The sequence below is a fragment of the Quercus robur genome, chromosome 4 (assembly GCF_932294415.1).
Source record: "Quercus robur chromosome 4, dhQueRobu3.1, whole genome shotgun sequence".
Classification (NCBI taxonomy): domain Eukaryota; kingdom Viridiplantae; phylum Streptophyta; class Magnoliopsida; order Fagales; family Fagaceae; genus Quercus; species Quercus robur.
The window spans coordinates 78,807,892-78,827,441 of NC_065537.1; the positions used below are offsets into that span (position 1 = coordinate 78,807,892).

Genomic DNA, 19,550 nt, shown 5'->3' on the forward strand with positions numbered 1-19,550 from the left:
CAAATAAAAAATGATAAGCATAAACCTGGTAGACTAGCCATTTTGGTTAAGGGATTAAATTATCAATTGTGCTATTCACATTTTCTTACTTCTATAATTTTGTGTTAACTTAGAATTAGATACTACATAATATGTGGATGTAGCTTAACGTATGTATCTTCAAAATACCATTTCTCAACTGGAACTACAATCAACTTGAATTATGGAGACGAGTCCCAATATTGAATAATTGTTCGCTTTGATAGCAGCTCAGCTAGGACTTTTGGAGTACTGAAGCCAAAGGATTAAAGACGGGTTTTTCTTTTTTCTAGTTATTATAATGTCTAAACTAAGGTAGAATAAATTCAAGAACTACTACAAGTGTTTCTTAATCACAGTGGAAAGGTTTCCCTGTAAAGTACATATCATAATGTGGTTATTACATGATTGTTAGTATACTACTAGCCCCTGAGTACGTGTTTATGTGTGTGCTTAGAGGCTCTTCTATTTTTTTAAGTTAAAAATAATAATTTGCATTTATTATAATTTAGAATTTTTTTTTCAAACAAGTAAAAAGAATAAACTTTAGAGATAAGTAGTAACCTTAATTTCTTTTTTTAATGTAAAAGGAAAAAAAATCTTAAATTTTAGGAATTCTCTTTTTGAATTTAAAATGAAATTTGTTATTTGACATTTATGACTATATTGTTTGATATAAGAAATAGATAAAGGAAAATTCACATGTCTAATTTCTTCAATTAGTTTATATTACCGAAGTTGTAGATTGTTTTTTTTTTTTTTTTTCATTCTAAGAAAGAAAAAAAAAATGAACAATATAAATGGTAGATCTCATCTCATATCTAATTTCTTAAGCTGAAGATTTTTTTATTCCCTTAAGGGAGTAGTTTTAGGCCGAGTGTGGTTCTTTCTTCTTTATTAATAACCCACAATCTAACCCAAAACACTTCTTTAACTGACCCGATCCAATTAAAACAAAACAAAAATCTCAAACAACACCCCCTCCCCCACCAAAATAAAAGGTTTCAGGCCCACTCAAATCGAGCCACTTGCCCACATATGTATCTCTAAGCTAGAACTAATCAGCATTTATCAGCTGCCTCAACTTTATAACAGTCCTCCTCACTGGCGGTTCTACATATATGTGAGGGTGGTCACAAGACCATCACTCTGACTTGCAAAAACATAGTTATATGCTGAACTAACTTATCTTGATCACTCTAATAAAAATTTTGAACACCCTGACTTGAAAATCATGGCAATTTAGGTTCAACAAAAATAAGAGTAATCCTACCTCCACAATATTTTTCACAATAATTTGGACCCAATACTAACATTATTGACATTATTTTTCTATCTACAAATAACAATTTGTCAAATAAAATTTGTTGTGAAAATGTTGTGGACATTAGTATTTTACCAAAAATAATTTTAGCCTCCCAAACATAATTCTTAACACCTTAAACCCCAAAAAAATGGCTTACATAATAACAATAAAAATTAGCTCAAATAACAACAAAAATAACCCAAACAAAACAAGATTAGACCAAATAACAATAAGTGAACAAATTGTTCAATAAAAAGCCTATTCAAATTTTTAACTCCTTCAACCCATTATATAAAAATAATTTATAATTTCATTATTCGTTAAAAATTTGTACCAAGAGAAATATTATGGTCTTGAGTTCTCATTAGTAGTGCCAACAATTATGCTCTCTATGGCTTTATAGTTGCAACAATTTTGCTCTTCTTAGCAACTCGGCTTGCAATTGTAGCAAATATCATCTCTCTCTCTCTCTCTCTCCCCATTTTTCTCTTCTCTAATATCATTTCAAACTCTCTTACTTTACTACTCTTTCTCAGTATTTTTAATTCCCACTTTATTTCTTATTAGTTTTTTCTTTTTCTTTTTCTCTTTAATAGTATAAAGAAATTATAATACTTCATATATTTATGTGTATTTTTTTTTTTTTGTGACGATGAATATTCAAATGATTTCATTATTAGATTTCGTATCATTTAAGTTTCTTAGTGACCACCCTAAAAAATATTTCTAGAACTGCCACTGGTCCTCCTTCATATAGTGCAAACTTTTTGAGGTACAAATACTGCGCTTCATGGCTGAATAGAAACAGGTATGAAATTTTATCAAAAAATAAGAAGAAACTGGTATGAACAAATAGCAGCTAACATTCACATGAATTTTTTTTTTTAGAGATAATTATAACATGTTGCTAATCCTGCAGCTCGAACCCTTTCCCCCCAGGCCCCTAAGCACTTTGTGTATAGGGAGGTGCCAATTTAGCTACAAGGCCTTTGGCTCCTCACATGAAGTTTGATTTACGCATTCTTTTCAACCAAGTTTATTTTGGTAAATAAATTAATGAAAATGTACCCAAAAAAAAGTATTTATGGACACTTTAAACTAAAGAAAATATTATTGTTAAATTCACCATTTCACTATTTCATAAAAACTAAAGAATTAATAATTTATCATGGTATCAATCCTTCATTTCCATCTTACCCCCATTAAAAATTTTGGACATTTTGGGCCCCACTTAACAATGGCAACACAAGCGGCCTACGCATGAAAGAAGAATTAAATTTAACATTTCCTAAAAGTTTATGTTTTTGGAAGAATTAGTAACTTATCAATAATCAACTTATGAAATACTAATGGTATAGGTCACAGCAACATTGAACATACCTAGAACTAGAATTGCAAAATACAACCAAATAAAAGGGAAAAAAATTAAGAAGAGAAAAACGAAATCACATTTGCTATTTCATTTCCCTGTTCTTCTAAGTGAGATTTAGCTGAAGAAAGATCAATAGAAGAGATCATATAACCTTTGTCATCCTCTATCATTGGTACTTGGATTCTGAGCTTTAGAATATCCCTCCCAATCTTGGTGTGTGTGTGTGTGTGTGTGTGTGTTTTTTGAAGTAATAATAGTCTCAATGTTGTATCTTCTATTTTGTTATCTTTATTTTTCTTGAACAATAGTCAACTACAAGATTATTGATAACTTACGATATTTCAGCGGGCCCTGTAATATAGGAGTGCTAAATATTTTGTTTACACAATTTATGGAAATAGAGTGAAAAAGGAAGAGTAAAAACAATACAATATGCCTACATTCACAAGAGCTAGTGGCTAATGGTTTCACTATATGAAAAATATGGTTTCCAACATATTTATACTACCCCTATTTAAAAAAAAAAAAAAAAAAAAAAAAATCTTAACTCGCTATATTAAAATCATTACGCTCACACTCTTATTCAGAATATTAGTCATCATCTCTAACAAGGAGTCCAGGGTACCTCTTCTTGTTGATTGTTATTGAGTCTTCAACAAACATGGAACAAACAAGAATGCTTTCAATTGCTTCATGCATCCGCTACTTCATCATTCTCTTCTTGGTTTGCTGCCAAGCAATTGATTGCATCATCAACAAGCTATCAATTTGATATTTGCTCCAACATGATACTCAAAACTTTTTTCGGACACAAAAATCTACCATAAGACAAGTTGCAAGTTATGTAGACGTGGTCATCTAAAAAGAAACCAAAAATTGATGTGTTATTTAATTATATCTACTTACCCTTATTTTCCCCTCTATTGCACAAAAGCACAATCCTCTAAGGTGGTGGAGTTCACAGTGGTATGAGATGATATTTGTTGTTCTTGTCATCTAATCTGCCAAAAAGGGCAACTTGGCATTAGTATGGATAAAACATCATATGATCATCAATTATCAAATTAATGTATGAAAGAAACGAAAATTTTTTAACTGTGCTTACTTGAAATAACTTGTTGAAAATTCTGAGCTGACTAGTGTCTAATAAGAAATGCATTCAAACATGTGGTGAATTTTTCAGCCTCATGGAAATAGAAAGAATTCAAACACATAAGCAATGCTAAAGCCATATTATGATGGAAATTCACCTAAATATTTTTAACATGATCTTCTTAAGAAATATTTTGAAAATATTGCAAGTGAAAAAAACAATATTGCAAATTTTGTAATTGACTTCTATATGAAGCTTTCGTTTCCTATACTTAGCGATTGCAAGGACTCAAATACCTAGAATTTAATCAACCAAAGTTAAGCGAGAATAATTAACTTCTTCATCACCGAAATCTAGAAAGCATACATAACACATTTACAAACTACCAAGAAGGACCAATAAACTCTCGGTATCTGCTAGCCAAAAAACATTTAAGACAAAAACCATAAATAGTTTGATCAATGGAAAACTAGTAGGGACAGAGCTAGGATTTGAAATTAGGGGGGCTCTAACCATTGGCTTTGCTACTTCTTAGTTGTTGAGATTTTTTTTTTTGATGCGTGCATCTTCTGCTAGGTAAAGATACAATCATTTTGTTTAAAACTTTTTAAAGGGAACATCTCATTTTTAGTTATGACAGGAAATATAAATTTCATAGTTAGAGTTTGATTAGTTTTAAGTTTAAATTTCGTATTATTATATTTAACTTTTTATTATTGATTTAATTAAGTGAATGTAATGGTTGGTTTTATTGCATCGTAAAGTTTTTAATGTCCTCTATATGGTCATCTTTATTTTATTCTTTTACTCCTCTTGATCACTTCTTTGTTTTCCATTTAACAGTTACTAATTAAGGTTTGATTTCACTTCTTTTTTTCTTCCTTCATTTATTTTTTATTATTTTGTATGTTCCCTTGCTAGCTGTAACTTTTATGGTTATCAATAAGAAATAGATATCATGGATGTCTTAAATAGTTATAGATGTAATTACGTGAGTGGTATTTCAAAGGTTTTTTTTTTTTTCTTTTTCAGTTTGAATTTTCTAGGAAATATAAAAGACATTTCTCTAGTCTAGTCTCAATCAATTAAGACTCCCATAATATCTTAACGGAAGTAATAATGAGGTTAATTTTTTTTTTTTTTTTTAATGTATGAAGTGGTTAGGTTAGTGGAATGTCAAAGGTTTTTTTTTTTTTTTTAAATGAATTTCCAAGGAAATGTAAAAAGAATTTTTTTTGAAAATAAAAAAATTGGTGACTTTCTGAAGAGTAGAAATATGATTGTTTTAATTACCTTGTTCATAGATTTCATTATTTAGTTATAAACATTTAAATTAAAGTAGATGAATATATAAATGCAGAATTATATGTAAAGTTATAACTACACAAAGTGAATATCTAAATTAAAGTTTCTTTTTTTTTGAGAAAAATCTAATTTAAATAGATGAATATGTGAAGGTTAAATTATATGAAAAGTTAAAACTACCAAAGATGAACGTTTAACCACTGGTAGTATGCTTAATTACTTTAGCTGAAACTATATAACCATACAAATATTGTTGTGAGTGGTTCCACCATTTGCAAATTATCAAGTTTGGTGGCCTTACAAAAGGTATTTCATTTTACAAAAAAAACTTTAAATGAACTCCTCTTTTGTGACAACCTTTTTTTTTTTTTTTTAATTTCTTTTTACCAAAACAACTTAAGAATATTAAGACTTAAATTACCACATGTGGTAGCTATAAAACATGTCAAAGATTTACGAGGATCTTTGCGAATATAAACAAAAAAAATAGAAGAAAAAATCACACAAGAAAACAAGATTTACATGGTTCAGCCTAGGCCTACATCCACGGGCAGTGTCAAGAAAGTTTCACTAAGAAAATAAGATTACAAATGTGACAGACACTCTCATAGAACCCAAACCCCGAATACACCCAAAGAACTCTCACTCTCTCAGTTTACAAGAGTCAAGGCTGAGATGATATTTCGTAAAGAGCACACACCAAGTCGAGGTGTAGTAGTATAATTATTCAAATCCTAAACCAAGTACAGTACCCTGTACTTAATTAAAATACCAAACCAAAAAGGAATAGAGTCCTAGCCCAAGTCAACAAAAGGAGTCCAAGTCAGATATGACTCAAATTTGACTTTCACACTTGACATTGGTGCTTGAATTCCTTAAGAATATACCTCCCAGTTGGAAATAGGGCAGCTCTTCTTGATGGTTGTTAGGTCTTCGACTACATGGAACAAACAAGAACGCCTTCAATTGCTTCCTTCAACTATATTCTCTTCTTGGTTTTAGGCTTTTAGCTGCAAAGCAACTGGTTGCATCATCAACAAGCTATCATAAGACATGGAAGACTGTCAAAAGACAACTTGCAAGTTATGCAGATGCAGCCACCCAAATACGAATCAAAAAATTGATGTCGTTCTTTTATTATATCCACTTATCCTTATTTTCCACTCTACTGAACAAAAGCACAAGTCCTCCAAGGTTGTGGACCTCATAGTGCTGTGAGATGATATTTGTTGCTCTTGTCATCTAATCTGCAAAAAAGAGTAACCTAGCATTAGTCAGGAAAAAACTTCATATGATCTTGTTGAAAATTATTGGATGAATGAAAAATGAAATTGTTTAACTGTGTTAACTTTAATTAACATGTTGAGAATTCTGAGTTGATTAGTGCCTAACAATGAACGCATTCAAATAAGGTTAGCTAATTGCACATGTGGTGCATTTTTCACTCTCATGGAAGAAGAAAGAATTCAAACACATAATCAATGCAAAAAAAAAAATAAGATGGAACTTCACCCAAACATTTATATGGTGATTATCTTAAGAAATATTTTGAAAATCTTGTGGGTGAAGAAAATAATAATGCAAATTTTGTAACTGAATGTTATATGAAGCTTTTGTTTCCTAAAGTTAGTGAGTGCAAGTACCCATACTTAAATTTTAACCATTAAGCAAAAATAACTTCTCACAATATCTGGAAAACATGCTTCACACGTTTATCAGCCAATCAAAAATTTCAAAGATAAACATTCTATTTTAGAAACTGATGTCAAAATGTGAGAGAAACTGACCACTGAGGAGGACCAATAAAATCTCCAATAACTGCAAGCCAAAAATCTTTAAGACACAAAACACAGATAGTCTGATCAATTGAAAACTCTCTAATCCGCTTGTTAATCAGTTGAGACAATAGGAGTTCAGAAGCCTATTTTTCCATTGGTTCTGAAATGATGCTACCATAGAATATTGTTGTTGGAAACCTTCGTAGTCATTTGTGCAGCAATTTCATTTGACATACTGGGAACATTTCACAATTTCTAGTAAAAACAAATATCAAATAAGAGTCAAGTAGAAAACTAGGAGTTTGATTTAGATGAACTGAGACAGGGCCTTACCTTTGCCTTGAAAGCAAATTTCTGTCTAGAAAAGTGTTGAAACACATGACTTGATTCATAGAATGAAACTTCTGGAACATGTGCTCAATGCTGATACTCACCAATACAAGAACCACTACCTAGAAAATGAACATATTGGAAAATTAATATGAGCAACATGAAGAGAGAAGGATCCAAACAGTAGGAAGAGTACTCATTTGTTGTCCTTTGTTTGATAGCTATAATTATTTAGCCATCTTTTTTCTCTTTGGATAATTAATAAAAAATTAATTAAAAAGAGTAGACCACTACCCATGCAAGCAGTAATCATAGAAACCCTCGGAAGAATTACAAGCTAAAATTAAATAATCAATGTCTACAAAAGAGAAGGAACTGTAGGTCTGCCAATACCAGTAGTCCACTCATAAAGACAGTAAAATTTAGTTCAAGAGTAGTCAATCAATGCTAGTACGCATGTGATTATTTAGCATTCCATTTAAAGCCTTGTGAAAACTAATGAGTTCCTGTTATTGAGACTAAAAGGTGCTGGATTAAAATGATATGTCATAGGTGTCAAAACTTTAATTGTCCGCAGCTGGATTATTTTGTATGCCAAGCATCCTTAAAAATGTAAGGTGATTTCAAAGATGAAACCAAATGCCATGCTAATGAACTAAATAAACTCACCAAGCAAGTGTTGTTCATGGAAAGGCTTAATGACCATCTCATTGGAAATTCATGTATTTTCCCTGCAAATCAATTAGTCAGTTGAACATGGCTCCTGACAATGCTAATCTCTTATTTTCTTTAGTAAGTTGTATATCAACCACTTTTCTGTTAGAGCAAGATCGGATGGCTTTCTCATTGAAATATATGCACAAATAGAGAAAATAATAATATCAAAACCTGTTGTAGTAACTAATGGCATCTATAGTCCAGATTAAAATATTTCTCTTGAGAGTTCTTGTGATTGATTTCTATGAGAAGCTTTAAGAATACTGTTATGTAGGAATAAAGGTTATACTTTGAGAAGCGCAAAAAATAACATTTATGACTAAAAAAACGTCACAAGTGGTAAAAAGTCCAAGAATCATTTACCATGAAATTAAGCTATCTATGAAATCAGGGGGTACTCTGTAGTCTGCTCTAACAACAAGCTATGCTCTTCATTCATTAGAACCTACCAAAGCTCTGTTTAAGAATGAAATGAAAACAGAACAAGAGAGGAAACTAAAAATATGCCAACCATATTGCAAAAAAATTTCCAAAAAATGAAACCTAAATTATGAGAAAATATTAAATTTGGTAATAAATGAGATAGTTACCGTTCCTTTTCTAATAGTATGCTGCATAATCTTATTAGCAGCTAGGTTTGAAGAAACATGCACTCTTAAGCTTGTCTGCTTCAGTATTCAATACTCCTCAAGCTTCTGCTAAAATCCAGTTACCGATAAACTCACCATACCTGATGCAAGGGAAAAATTAAGATAGAGCTAGACTGATATTCATAGAATTAATTCCTCATTTGAAGAAAGAATTCATTGGGATTTTTGTATTCTCTACCAGAAAGCATTTTTCTTTCTTTCTTTCTCCCCCATGCCCCTCTCATCACACCCCAACAAAAGAAATGGGAAAAATCTGGTTGCCCATTCGCCTCAATAGTTAAAGATAAACTGTACTAGCTAGGGTGATACTATGAAAATCCAATCAGAATCAGGTCGTGAAGAGGGAAGAGTCAAATGACAAAAAGGTCTCTAAAGGGGAAGTTAGGAACTTATGATACTGTATATGACTTACCTCCATGGATGATTCACGCAAAGAAAACTGAAATTACTTTTCATAGATCATATTTTAATGCAAGGGTCATGCTTTCTAAAATTTAATGTGGTCATCACTAGCTGCTTTATTCAAATTATTTGAATTCTTCTCTTAATCAAAGTGTCACAAAATTTAAGAGATGGCAGAAATTGTTATGGAGAGCTGCCTAAATAAATCAGCGTGACCAAAGTCTGCTGCTACAAAAATGAAAAGTCTGCTGCTACAAAAAATGAAATGATGTATCTGGTTCTGATGCTAATGCTAATAGAAACAATAGTTGATATTAAGTCTATATTGACAATAACAGTAATCAACACATTATATCTAGTTTTGTAATAAATTATAATGAATATTATGAAGCATATCCTAAAAGAAAACTCTTCCTCCTCTAACCTTCCTGTCACAACAACAATAGTGCTTTAACCAAAATAAAACACTTTATTTTTTGAACTAAACACCTGTATTTTATTACCTTCGTAAAATCTAACCAGTAGGAGTATACAATAACTGAAAGGCAACTATCAGGAAAATGAATAATTCCTTTCTTTGGGTGCTACTTTGACCATTAACATCAGCTTATGATCTTAGCCCAGGGCAACCTGCAATCTAAAAAATTATACAATTAGAAAAATATGGTACTTTGATTTTTCAATAAAATATAGGAACATTTTCATTTAATTAAGGATGATTGATTGATTTTAAAAGGAGAAATCAACTCCAAGTGCAGAACCAAGTGAAATCCACTCCTGAAATTGTGCACTTCTAGAATACCAAGATACTAAACAAAAGGAGGAAATGTAGATATTATTCTGTTATTGACAAAATAACTGTTAGCAACTCAACTTAATTTTTGTGAATTTCTGTTGTGGTTGTCATCATCTTTTGTAGATATTGCACAACCAGAAAATTAGAATAACCACAGATACTGCACATTATTTGTAGATACTGCAAGTTGGAATATATAAAAAGGAATGAACCAATAGAATACTTGCACAACAAACTGTAGATGTATGCACCAGATTTAATCCTCCCCACAAACATTACCCTGATATCACCAAGTGCCAATTTTAACCCTATTTACACAGCCAGAAATCAAAGCATCCAGATTCTTCACCTAATCAACTCAGTTTCAGATACCATGCTATAAATTGTTTAAAATAGGAAATAGATAAAGGAAAATTCACATATTTATTAGTTTCATAATATGTTCTGAAATGATGTAGAGAATGAATATGCTAATACCATTGAGTTGTTGACTTGTTGAAACCAATTACTTTTCATCAAGGCTCTATTTCTTGGAGAGAACATGAAAGGATTTGGATTTTGATTTCTATCAAGAACAGGGAAAAAAAAGTGATACACATACATAAGTTTTCTTACTGCTGATATGGATCCCATTCCAACTCTAGGATGTAAAAAATATCAGGGCAATTCTCAAGCAATGACAAAACGCTTCATATCATACCATAATTGATTTAAATATATAATGAGAATTAAATCACCAAAGCCACAGACATTTCACGAGTATCAATTCAATGCCATCATGTTTTGGTTATTGAATTCCCAATGTAGACCAGTTAATTACAAGTGAAACCTCGGATGCTTTGGTTTATAAACATTCTCCATTTAATTAAATATTAATAAATGATTTAAATATCAAGCAGTGTTTTTAATGAAAACTAAGCTACTTGACAAAATCAGGATGAAATACAAAAATTATTATGTTAACTCAAACTCAGTTCAAGATACAAAGATGTAATTTGGTAGAATGAAGAAAAAGATTTGGGAAAATTCACATACTATTTTTCCTAATATGGGAAGTCTTAAAATAAAGAACGAAAATCCTATGAGCACCTAAAAGAGGAAAAAAGAAAAGAGATACTACCGATGAGTTTGTTGACTTGTTGAGCAATTGCAGCACCCAAAAGCTTTGATTAAGCTCCAAATCCTCAGAGTAGGTGCTTCATCTGAAATTTAATTACCAGGAAATTTAGTGAAGTAGAAGAAATTGGATTTTTAATGTTCTATAAAGTACTGGGATAAAATAATGACTTAAATAGCTACCTGACTATATATCCAAGTGTGGGATGTGAGCAATCTTAGGCCAATCTTCACCCGCCTTCTTGCATCTTTCCAATAAGATGGGACAACTCCGAATTTTTAGCGATTGCAAAGAGGTGAGGTTACTGATCCACTCTGGTATAGCCAATAAACTTGGACAATCATAAATCTTGAATCTTTGTAAAGACGTGAGATGTTGAATCCCCACTGGTAGAGTGGCCAAATTTGGCATGCTGTAGAACTTTAGGTAGCGAAGCCTCTGAAGGCCATGCCATTCCATCTCATCTCCATTGTTTATTATATCAAACTCGTTAGAACCATTAATTATCAAACGCCGAAGAGCAATGAGCTGTTGAGAGAGAGGGAGAGGACCACAACTTAAATCTTGGAGAGAAATGAGATTGCACATCAGCTCTTTGGGCAAAGTTTCCTCCATATTCACAATTGTCATAAACTTTAATTTGGAGAGAGGGATAAACGAGGAATCAGCAATTGTAGAAGAAGAAGAGGTTGATGTTGCTATTGATGTTAGGCTCTCTAGGGTTGCCATGTTTGTCAACTTCATCCTCAATGTTTGCTCCAATGGCTTCAAGCTACACATACCCAGCTTTAGCTTTTTGAGATTTGGAAATAGAGGCATGGATGTCAGCTTAAGGCAATGCCAAATAACTAAGTTGGAAAGACGACGAAATGAAGGCAGTGAATGATTATCGACCTCCTCAACAGAATCCCTCTGTCGTTGCCACCATCCTTTTAGATTTGGACAATATTTAATTTGGAGTTGCTCTAGAGATGGGAGAAATGAAGAATCAAAGAACCCACAGTTGTCATCTTTCTCTAATATGTACTCTAAATCATTCATCCATTCAAGAGAGAGACTTTTGAGAGAATGAAATTGATCCAATGGTGGAAGATGTTGGCATTTGTTACAATTATTTAGGGAAAAGTTTACAAGAGTTGAAAGTGATGAAGTCCCACTTGGAAATTTCACTCCCCCATATCGCAGTAAATGCAATTCATGAAGATTTGAATGTGGGTACAAGGCTTCAAGTGACTCTTCATCATAACAAACGTTGGACTCATCCACTTCTTCTTTTATCCACCTCAACGTCAGGCCTTGAAGATGTTGCTTCTCTCTCATATTTGCATCCTTAGATTCTAATAAAGCATCTTTCCCATGTCTCAATCTCCTAATCTGTAGAGTTCCTCTCAGCTCGTTTAGCCCATAGAGTTCCTTCAATCCACCATTGCGCCAGAAGAGTAAACAACTATTCTTAGCTACCACAAATTGTGACAATGTTCGAAGCTTAGTCAACTGGCCCAGTCCACATGGCATATGAGTCAAACGCCTACACTCATCAATCTCAAGATACCTGAGGTTGACTAATTTTTTAATATCTTTAGGCAATTCTTTAATTGGACATCGAGAGAGTCTTAGTGTTTGCAAATTATGCAATCTTGTGATGGAATTAGGAAGCATTCTAATAGAATTAGAAGATAGATCAAGGTACCTTAAATGCCTTAACTTCCCGATGGAACTCTGAATTATTTTAATACCCATATCATGTAGATCCAGCAAGCGTATGAACTTAAATCTTGAAACAATTACATTGTAAGTTGACTTACCCAATCTTGGGTGTTGAGATTGACTTAGCAAAACAAATGTTCTTATCCTACTTGCTTTATACAATGAGAATGGAATTCCTGATGATGAAAGAAACGTTCTATCAAATGATATGTGGCGAGTTTTCTCTTGAATGTCTTCCTCTTTTGAATAAAAAGTGGCATTATCAGATGCTGCTACCGATTTTGCAAGATCATGCATGAGATCATGCATTTTGAATTTTAATATATTTCCACTCCCATCTTCTTCAACTTCCTGAAAGAATGATCTCCAAAGTAAATCCATAAAATACTCATGACCAATATCTTCCAAGCATTGGTTTTGACTTGAAGACCTAATGAATCCTTGCGCCATCCACATTTTAATCAATGTCGGTTTATGAATTTTGTAATCCTTTGGAAATAAACAACAATAAGCAAAGCATTGCTTCAAATATGAAGGAAGATGATCATAACTTAGTTTAAGTGATGGTAGGATATCATTTTCTTTTTGAGCTACTTTTGAAAGTTCATCATTCTTAAAAGACAACCATTCTTTTTCTGGGTTTTTAAAGTACAATACGCTTCCTAGTGTCCTTATGGCAAGAGGGACTCCTTTACACTTTGCAATGATTTCCATTCCAATTTCCTTAATGTAAGGATTCTGTAAATCTTGTCCATTTGCAAATGCAAACCGCTTAAATAAACACCAAGACTTTTCTTTATCTAAACCCTTTAACATGTATGGTTGAACAGTTTTCGTAATCTCTGCCACTTTCTTAATGCGTGTAGTCACTAATATCCTACTACCTCTTGCTCCACCCATTAAAAGATCTTTTAGGCTAAGCCATTTTTGAGGATCCTCATTCCATACATCGTCTAACACAAGTAGGTATCGCTTTCCATCAATTTCTTTCTTAAGATCATTTATCAATGTGTTAATTTCAAGGTCTTCTAGTTTCATATTTTTTGTGCACTCTAAAATTTTCTTAACAATTACTTTTAATTCAAAGTCATTAGAGACACACACCCAAAGCTTTTGCTCAAAATGATGTTGGATTTCTTTAACATTGAATACGAGTTGAGCTAATGCCGTCTTTCCTAGTCCTCCAAGTCCGACTATCGGAAGGATCAACACACTCTCTTCAACATTGGTATCCAAAAGAATTCTTATAATCTCTCTCTTATCATTTTCTCTCCCAATAACTTCTTCAGTACGTACAAAAGAATGAGTTTCTCTCACCCTATAATTCCTCGCTTGTGTACGTTCATCTAAGTGGAACCCCTTATCGTTTTTGATGGCATCTAGCCTCTCCCTCATTGCCTTAACCTTATGACCCATTTTAAGACCATATACAAGCTGGTTGGATTTGGAAAAGAAGATGCGTACCTCTTTTGCTTTCTTATTCCGTGTCATCACTTCCCGTCGTAAAGCTTCAGTGGAGATGTCATCCAGCAAGTCGTCCGCTTCATAAAGTGCATCGTTCAGCCTTTTCAGCCACACTCTGACTTGATTGTTGTGATGCTGCTCCTCCTCTGCGTCCTCAATCACAGCACTGATTGTCAAAACTGTTTCGCCGAGCCTTTCGATCTCGTCTTTGACGCCCCAGAGTAGTACAATCTCTTGGGCTAAGAGGTTGCTCACTTTCTCTGTGATTCCCTTAGCAACGCCGACCAAAGCTCCTTCCGCCATATTCTTAGTGGGAATTGAATGAATAGTATCTTTGTGAAGAGACTAAAGATGAGAACGATTTCTGTATGTGATCAATATATAAAGACCCTGTTCTTGAGTATACCTAAAATTGAGACCCGCTATTCAATCTTGACTCTTGATAGGCTTGCTGTGTCCTCGCGGGCCTTTCTTTGGTAAGTTTGTTTTTCACATTGGTGAACTGGTTATTGCAACTTCATTCTTTTCAGTCACTTTATTTGATTGATCTTGTAGTTGTATTCACTATCCATTGAATAAAATGAATCTAAACTTATTTACTTGAAACTGAAAATATTATAGATAAAGCTAAAAGATAGCTGAAATAGTATAGTGAGATTATGAATAGTACTAAAAAGTGTAATAAGACCTATAAATAGTAACAAAAATAAGCTAAATAGTAAAAAAAAAATCTGTCTTTTTAAGCCAATGTCAAATGCACACTAAGTCTCCTAATGAAGATAGCTTTATATAAAGACCTTATAATTAATATGATGAAACATTTTATGCATGTATATTTTTTTTTTTTTTTTGAAAAATCCTAGAGCAACTAGTAATTTTATTATAAAAAACTTACAAACCAATGTGTGTTTTTTTTTGAGAAACCAGACTGAACTTTGATTAAAAAGAGTCGGTTAAATCAGCCTAAACTACAACTAAAAATTGTGGTGGAACATCCTCCATCCACACTAAAAAATCAAAATATTAAAAGCATGTCTTGCTAAACAATGAGCAACAGAATTACATTATCTCTTTACATGAGAGTAAAGCAATTGATAACTTAACGTCATCAATCAACAATCCAAATGGAGCTAGTGAACTGTGGTCGCTTGATAAAGCTTTCATGATTGTGAGTGAGTCACCTTCCAATATGGCCTTGGTAATGCCAATCTCTGTTGCAAAAGACACCGCCTTAGCTGCTGCCAAAGCCTCAATTTCATTGCTGTTGTAGGCTTGAGACAACCGTTGGGAGCAAGAAGCAATAACTTGACCTAAGTTGTTTATAATAACCACACCAATGCCTGCTGCATTAGCACTAGAAAAAATAGCTCCGTTGAAATTAATTTTCATTAAATCCGCCGGAGGAGCTTGCCATCTAGTTCTGTGATTGACCCGCCCACCCATCACCGGAGTTGTAGATGGTTGACTGGCCAAGAAATCAGCAAGTTTCACTGAAGAAATCTAGAAAATCTGGTGTAGTGGAGCAGCAACCTGGTTGAGTTAGACCTTATTACGTTGATTCCATATCCCCCACGCTACCATCACAAAAAGTTCCACTTCACTTGACTGTGTGAGTATCCATGAGAGTAATTCTTTGAAATTCAGGAAGCTTGATTCTCAGTGCATTTGGCAGTGAGCAGATCTCTCCCATACCATGTCTGGCTCCTTGCATAGCCACAGAGCATGTAGCGGAGACTCCTAGGCTTCATGGCAACGGTCACACAGTGGATTATCGATGATGGTACGTCGGACTAATGCTTCTTTTGTTGGCATCGCACCTCTGCAGGCCCTCCACAACAGATTTTTCACTTTGTTTGGAATTTGGAGAGACCAAATCCCTTTCCACAAACTTGAATCCGCACTTGAATCTACCTGCACAGAATCCATCTCAGCTACTTCCTTAAGGAACCTATAGCCCGTTTTACAAGTACACTGTTCGTCATTCGTGTATGGCCAAATCAGGACATCTTCATTTACTTTTCAGCTCAGTGGAATTTTTTTAATAATTGCTGCTTCCTCCTGTGAAAAAATTCCATCAATCAATTCCTTATTCCACCTCCTTTCACTCTCATCAATCAAGATAGCCACCGAACAATTCTCCATGGACTCAATTGGATATGAAACCACTAGGGAGGAGGTTTTCCTTGGAATCCATCTATGCTGCAATATGTTAATTGATTTCCCATCCCCAACTCTCCATCTAGCCCCTCTTTGAATGACATCTCGCCCTTTAAGGATACTCCTCCAAGCGTATAATTGAACAATTTGGGAAAAAACGAGCTTTGAACACCTTATAAAATAGAGATGATCTATTATGTAAAAGGCGCCAAGCTTGCTTTGCCAACAAAGAGTCATTATACAATGCCAAATCTCGGAATCCCATTCCACCCACCATTTGGATTTTGTCAACTCATCCCACTTCACCCAATGAATCTTTCTACGGTCACCTCTTTGCCCCCACCAAAAAATTTTAATTATTGCTTCAATATCATGACACAAACCCAAGGGAATTTTGAAGCATCCCATAGTATATGTGGGGATTGCTTAAATAACAGATTTTATTAAGACTTCCCTTCCAGCTTGAGAGAGTAGTTTACCTTCCCAACCTTGAAGCTTTCTCCACACCCTTTCTTTAATATAATTGAAGCTTGCTTCTTTCCTTTCCCCACCAAAGATGGAAGCCCCAAGTACTTCTCATAGTGTAAAATCTCTTGCACCCCAAGGCTTTGTTTGATGCTAGATTTTATATCATCCGAAGTAGATCTGCTAAAAAAGAGAACTGTTTTGTCCCTATTCACCTTTTGGCCTGAAGCCCTCTCATATGCCTCCAAAATTTTTAGAACATTGACACATTCTTCCACCGTTGCCCTGCAAAATAGGAGACTATCATCTGCAAATAAGAGATGAGTTAGTTTTGGACCCCTCCTATAGAGAGAGAAGCCATGAATATCTCCATTCAATTCAGCATTTTTGATCAACCCATTCAATCCTTCAGTACACAGCAAGAAAAGAAAGGGGGATAGAGGGTCACCATGTCTGATACCTCTAGATGGGTGAATAAGGCCTCTTGGTTCCCCATTCACTAGAACAGAATAAGTCACTGTTTTAACACAGATCATGGTCAGATTGATCCATCTCTCATTGAACCCCATTCTCCTTATGACTTCCTCAAGGAAAATCCATTCAACCTGATCATACGCCTTGCTCATATCCAGTTTAAGAGCCATGAATCTCAAGGAATCGGAATTGTATTTTTGTAAACCATGTAGTGTTTCAAAGGCAACTAAGATATTTTCGGAAATCAATCCATCTTTTGTAAAAGCTAACTGGTGCTTAGTGACTATTGTGGAAAGGATACTCTTTAATCGATTGGCTAAAACTCTAAAAAAAAATTTATACAGCACATTACAAAGACTAATAGGGCGAAATTGAGTAACATATTCAGGATTTTCAATCTTTGGAATGCGTGTGATAAAAGTATGATTAACAGGGTGGGGTAAGGTACCTGTGTTTAGCCAAGATAAGATAGAGGAGGTCACATCCTTTGTCCACTATCCCCCAAAAATGTTGGTAGAAAAGGGGTGGCATTCCGTCTGGACCCAGCCTTAAGTGGGGCCATCTGATTCAAAGCTGCTGAAACTTTGCACTCCAAAAACTCACGTGATAGATAAGAATTCATCTCATCCATAATTAATTGAGGGACATGCTCTAGCACATTGCTGGAATTCTCAAGAGTGAAGTTGTGAAAAGATTCTGATAGTAACCTGTCAATACCGCTGCAATCTCATCAGGTTCAGTTTTCCAAGTATCCATCCCATCTCTAATACCACTAATCTGATTTTTCCGGAATCTTTTCGTTGCCTGACTATGAAAATATTTCGTGTTCTTATTCCCTTGACTAGCCCATAATAACCGTGACCTTTGAGCCCACATTCTCGCCTCCCTATCCATGAGTACATCAATTTTTGTTTTTAACTCCCTTACCTGATGATTAACTCCATTGACTTGAGCTTCAAATTAGGCCCTTCTCAACAACTCCCTCTTTTTTATTAATTCTTGTCTCACATTACCAAAAACATTATGGTTCCACCCAAGTAAGTCTGACCCACACTTCTCAATTTTTTCCAAAATTTCATTCCTCAACTCTGACCCAACCGTAGAGTCCCTTGCTGCCTGAACAGTTTCTCCACAACTCGGATGAGATAACCACATTTCCTCAAAACGAAATGGTTTTTTCCTCTGAGAAATGTCTAAAGGTGCAAGAACAATAAGAAGTGGACAATGGTCTAAAGAATTACAATGTAAACGATGAACCCGAGCCCCTGGGAATTTCAGAAACCACCCATTATTGGCTAGTCCTCTATCAAGCCTCTCTCAAATAGATCTTCCATCCTCAAAGTTTCTAGCCTAAGTGAATTTCGGACCTACAAAGCCAAGGTCCATGAAGCTACACTCGTCAATAACATCTTGGAACAATTTCATTTGATTGTGAGACCTCCATGCACCTCCCAATTTCTCATCTTGTCTTGTAATGTCATTAAAATCCCCCACACATAACCATGGAATACCCAGATCAGAATTTAGAAGTCTTAACTTATTCCAAGCCTCGCTTCTTTTTGCTGTCTCTGGTTCACCGTAAAAACCGGTGAAACGCCATTGATCACTTGTATGTTTATCAATGACTGCATCAATGTAATACTTATGTGAACCCTCAATCTTCAAATTCACTGATGATTTCCAGAACAGAACCAGTCCACCTCCTTTCCCTTCTCGTTGAACCACCCACCGATGGTCAAACTCAATGATTCGTTGTACCGTATCTAGCCTTGCTTCATCAATCAGTGTTTCGGCTAAAAAGACGACAAAGGGATCTTTTGCTTGTATTATCTTTACAAGCTCCTTCCCTGTACGCAGGTTCCCAAGCCCATGACAGTTCCATGCTAGGCAACTCATTGGTCCTAGCGAGGCTGATGATCAGCCTCCACCAATTCAAAAATTTCTTCAACATCACTCTAATAAACCTGTTGCCTTTTAGAAGGTAAATCAGAACAAATATTCATGTCAGATGCATCACGTTTTTTACCTGAAAGAGATTCACTTACTGGCCTTGCCGAGGGGTGTACTTCTCTCACTCTGCGTGACCACTTAGGAAGAACACGCAATGGGGTATTTGGTGTGGGAACCCTAGCCGCATCATGAAAGGCACGTGCTTCTTTTTTTTGAGTTTGGACTGAGGTACACGAAGATGCACGTGAGTCAAAATCATGAGGATTAAATGAAATAAAATCATGATGATCTGATTTGTCCAACTCAGCCTCTGTTTCATTCAATTGCGTGTTGGACTACTCTTTAGTAACCGTATTGGACATGAAGCCCTGATTTATCACGTAATGATTTCTATGGGTGAAGTCAGGGTCCGAGTTATTAGAATTAAATGTAGAATTGTCGTTGCTAGC

At 34.5% G+C, this 19,550-nt stretch overlaps 2 protein-coding genes across 16 annotated transcripts; both read right to left on the bottom strand.

Moving 5' to 3' along the window:
• Window positions 1–3,683: 3,683 nt before the first annotated feature.
• On the bottom strand, window positions 3,684–14,503 carry LOC126723881 (putative disease resistance protein RGA1). 15 transcript variants are annotated; one of them, XM_050427858.1, is made up of 9 exons: window positions 11,067–14,503; window positions 10,888–10,969; window positions 9,475–9,608; window positions 8,510–8,649; window positions 8,283–8,375; window positions 7,872–7,933; window positions 7,206–7,324; window positions 6,882–7,107; window positions 5,612–6,341 (listed from the first exon to the last, which is right to left on the bottom strand). In XM_050427858.1, the coding sequence occupies exon 1, from the start codon at window positions 14,356–14,358 to the stop codon at window positions 11,071–11,073; it is 3,288 nt and encodes a 1,095-aa protein (XP_050283815.1). In that variant the 5' UTR covers window positions 14,359–14,503; the 3' UTR covers window positions 5,612–6,341; window positions 6,882–7,107; window positions 7,206–7,324; window positions 7,872–7,933; window positions 8,283–8,375; window positions 8,510–8,649; window positions 9,475–9,608; window positions 10,888–10,969; window positions 11,067–11,070. The 15 variants fall into 15 exon arrangements, with proteins under 15 accessions (XP_050283814.1, XP_050283815.1, XP_050283813.1 ...); XM_050427856.1 differs by having other exon boundaries at window positions 7,872–8,182; XM_050427852.1 differs by having other exon boundaries at window positions 8,091–8,375.
• A 2,152-nt stretch (window positions 14,504–16,655) lies between these two features.
• LOC126722690 (uncharacterized) lies at window positions 16,656–19,047 on the bottom strand. Its single transcript, XM_050425846.1, has 4 exons — window positions 18,519–19,047; window positions 18,160–18,416; window positions 17,810–18,078; window positions 16,656–17,475 (listed from the first exon to the last, which is right to left on the bottom strand). The coding sequence occupies exons 1-4, from the start codon at window positions 19,045–19,047 to the stop codon at window positions 16,656–16,658; spliced, it is 1,875 nt and encodes a 624-aa protein (XP_050281803.1).
• Window positions 19,048–19,550: the final 503 nt, after the last annotated feature.

Coding starts and splice junctions, on each gene's coding strand:
- LOC126723881 (XM_050427857.1), bottom strand. CDS start 14,358: ATGGCGGAAGGAGCTTTGGTCGGCGTTGCTAAGGGAATCACAGAGAAA.
- LOC126722690 (XM_050425846.1), bottom strand. CDS start 19,047: ATGAGTTGCCTAGCATGGAACTGTCATGGGCTTGGGAACCTGCGTACA. Junction 18,079..18,159: donor ACCATAATGTTTTTGGTAAT/GTGAGACAAGAA, acceptor GTTAATCATCAG/GTAAGGGAGTTAAAAACAAA. Junction 17,476..17,809: donor CTCTTGAGAATTCCAGCAAT/GTGCTAGAGCAT, acceptor ATTTTTTTTTAG/AGTTTTAGCCAATCGATTAA.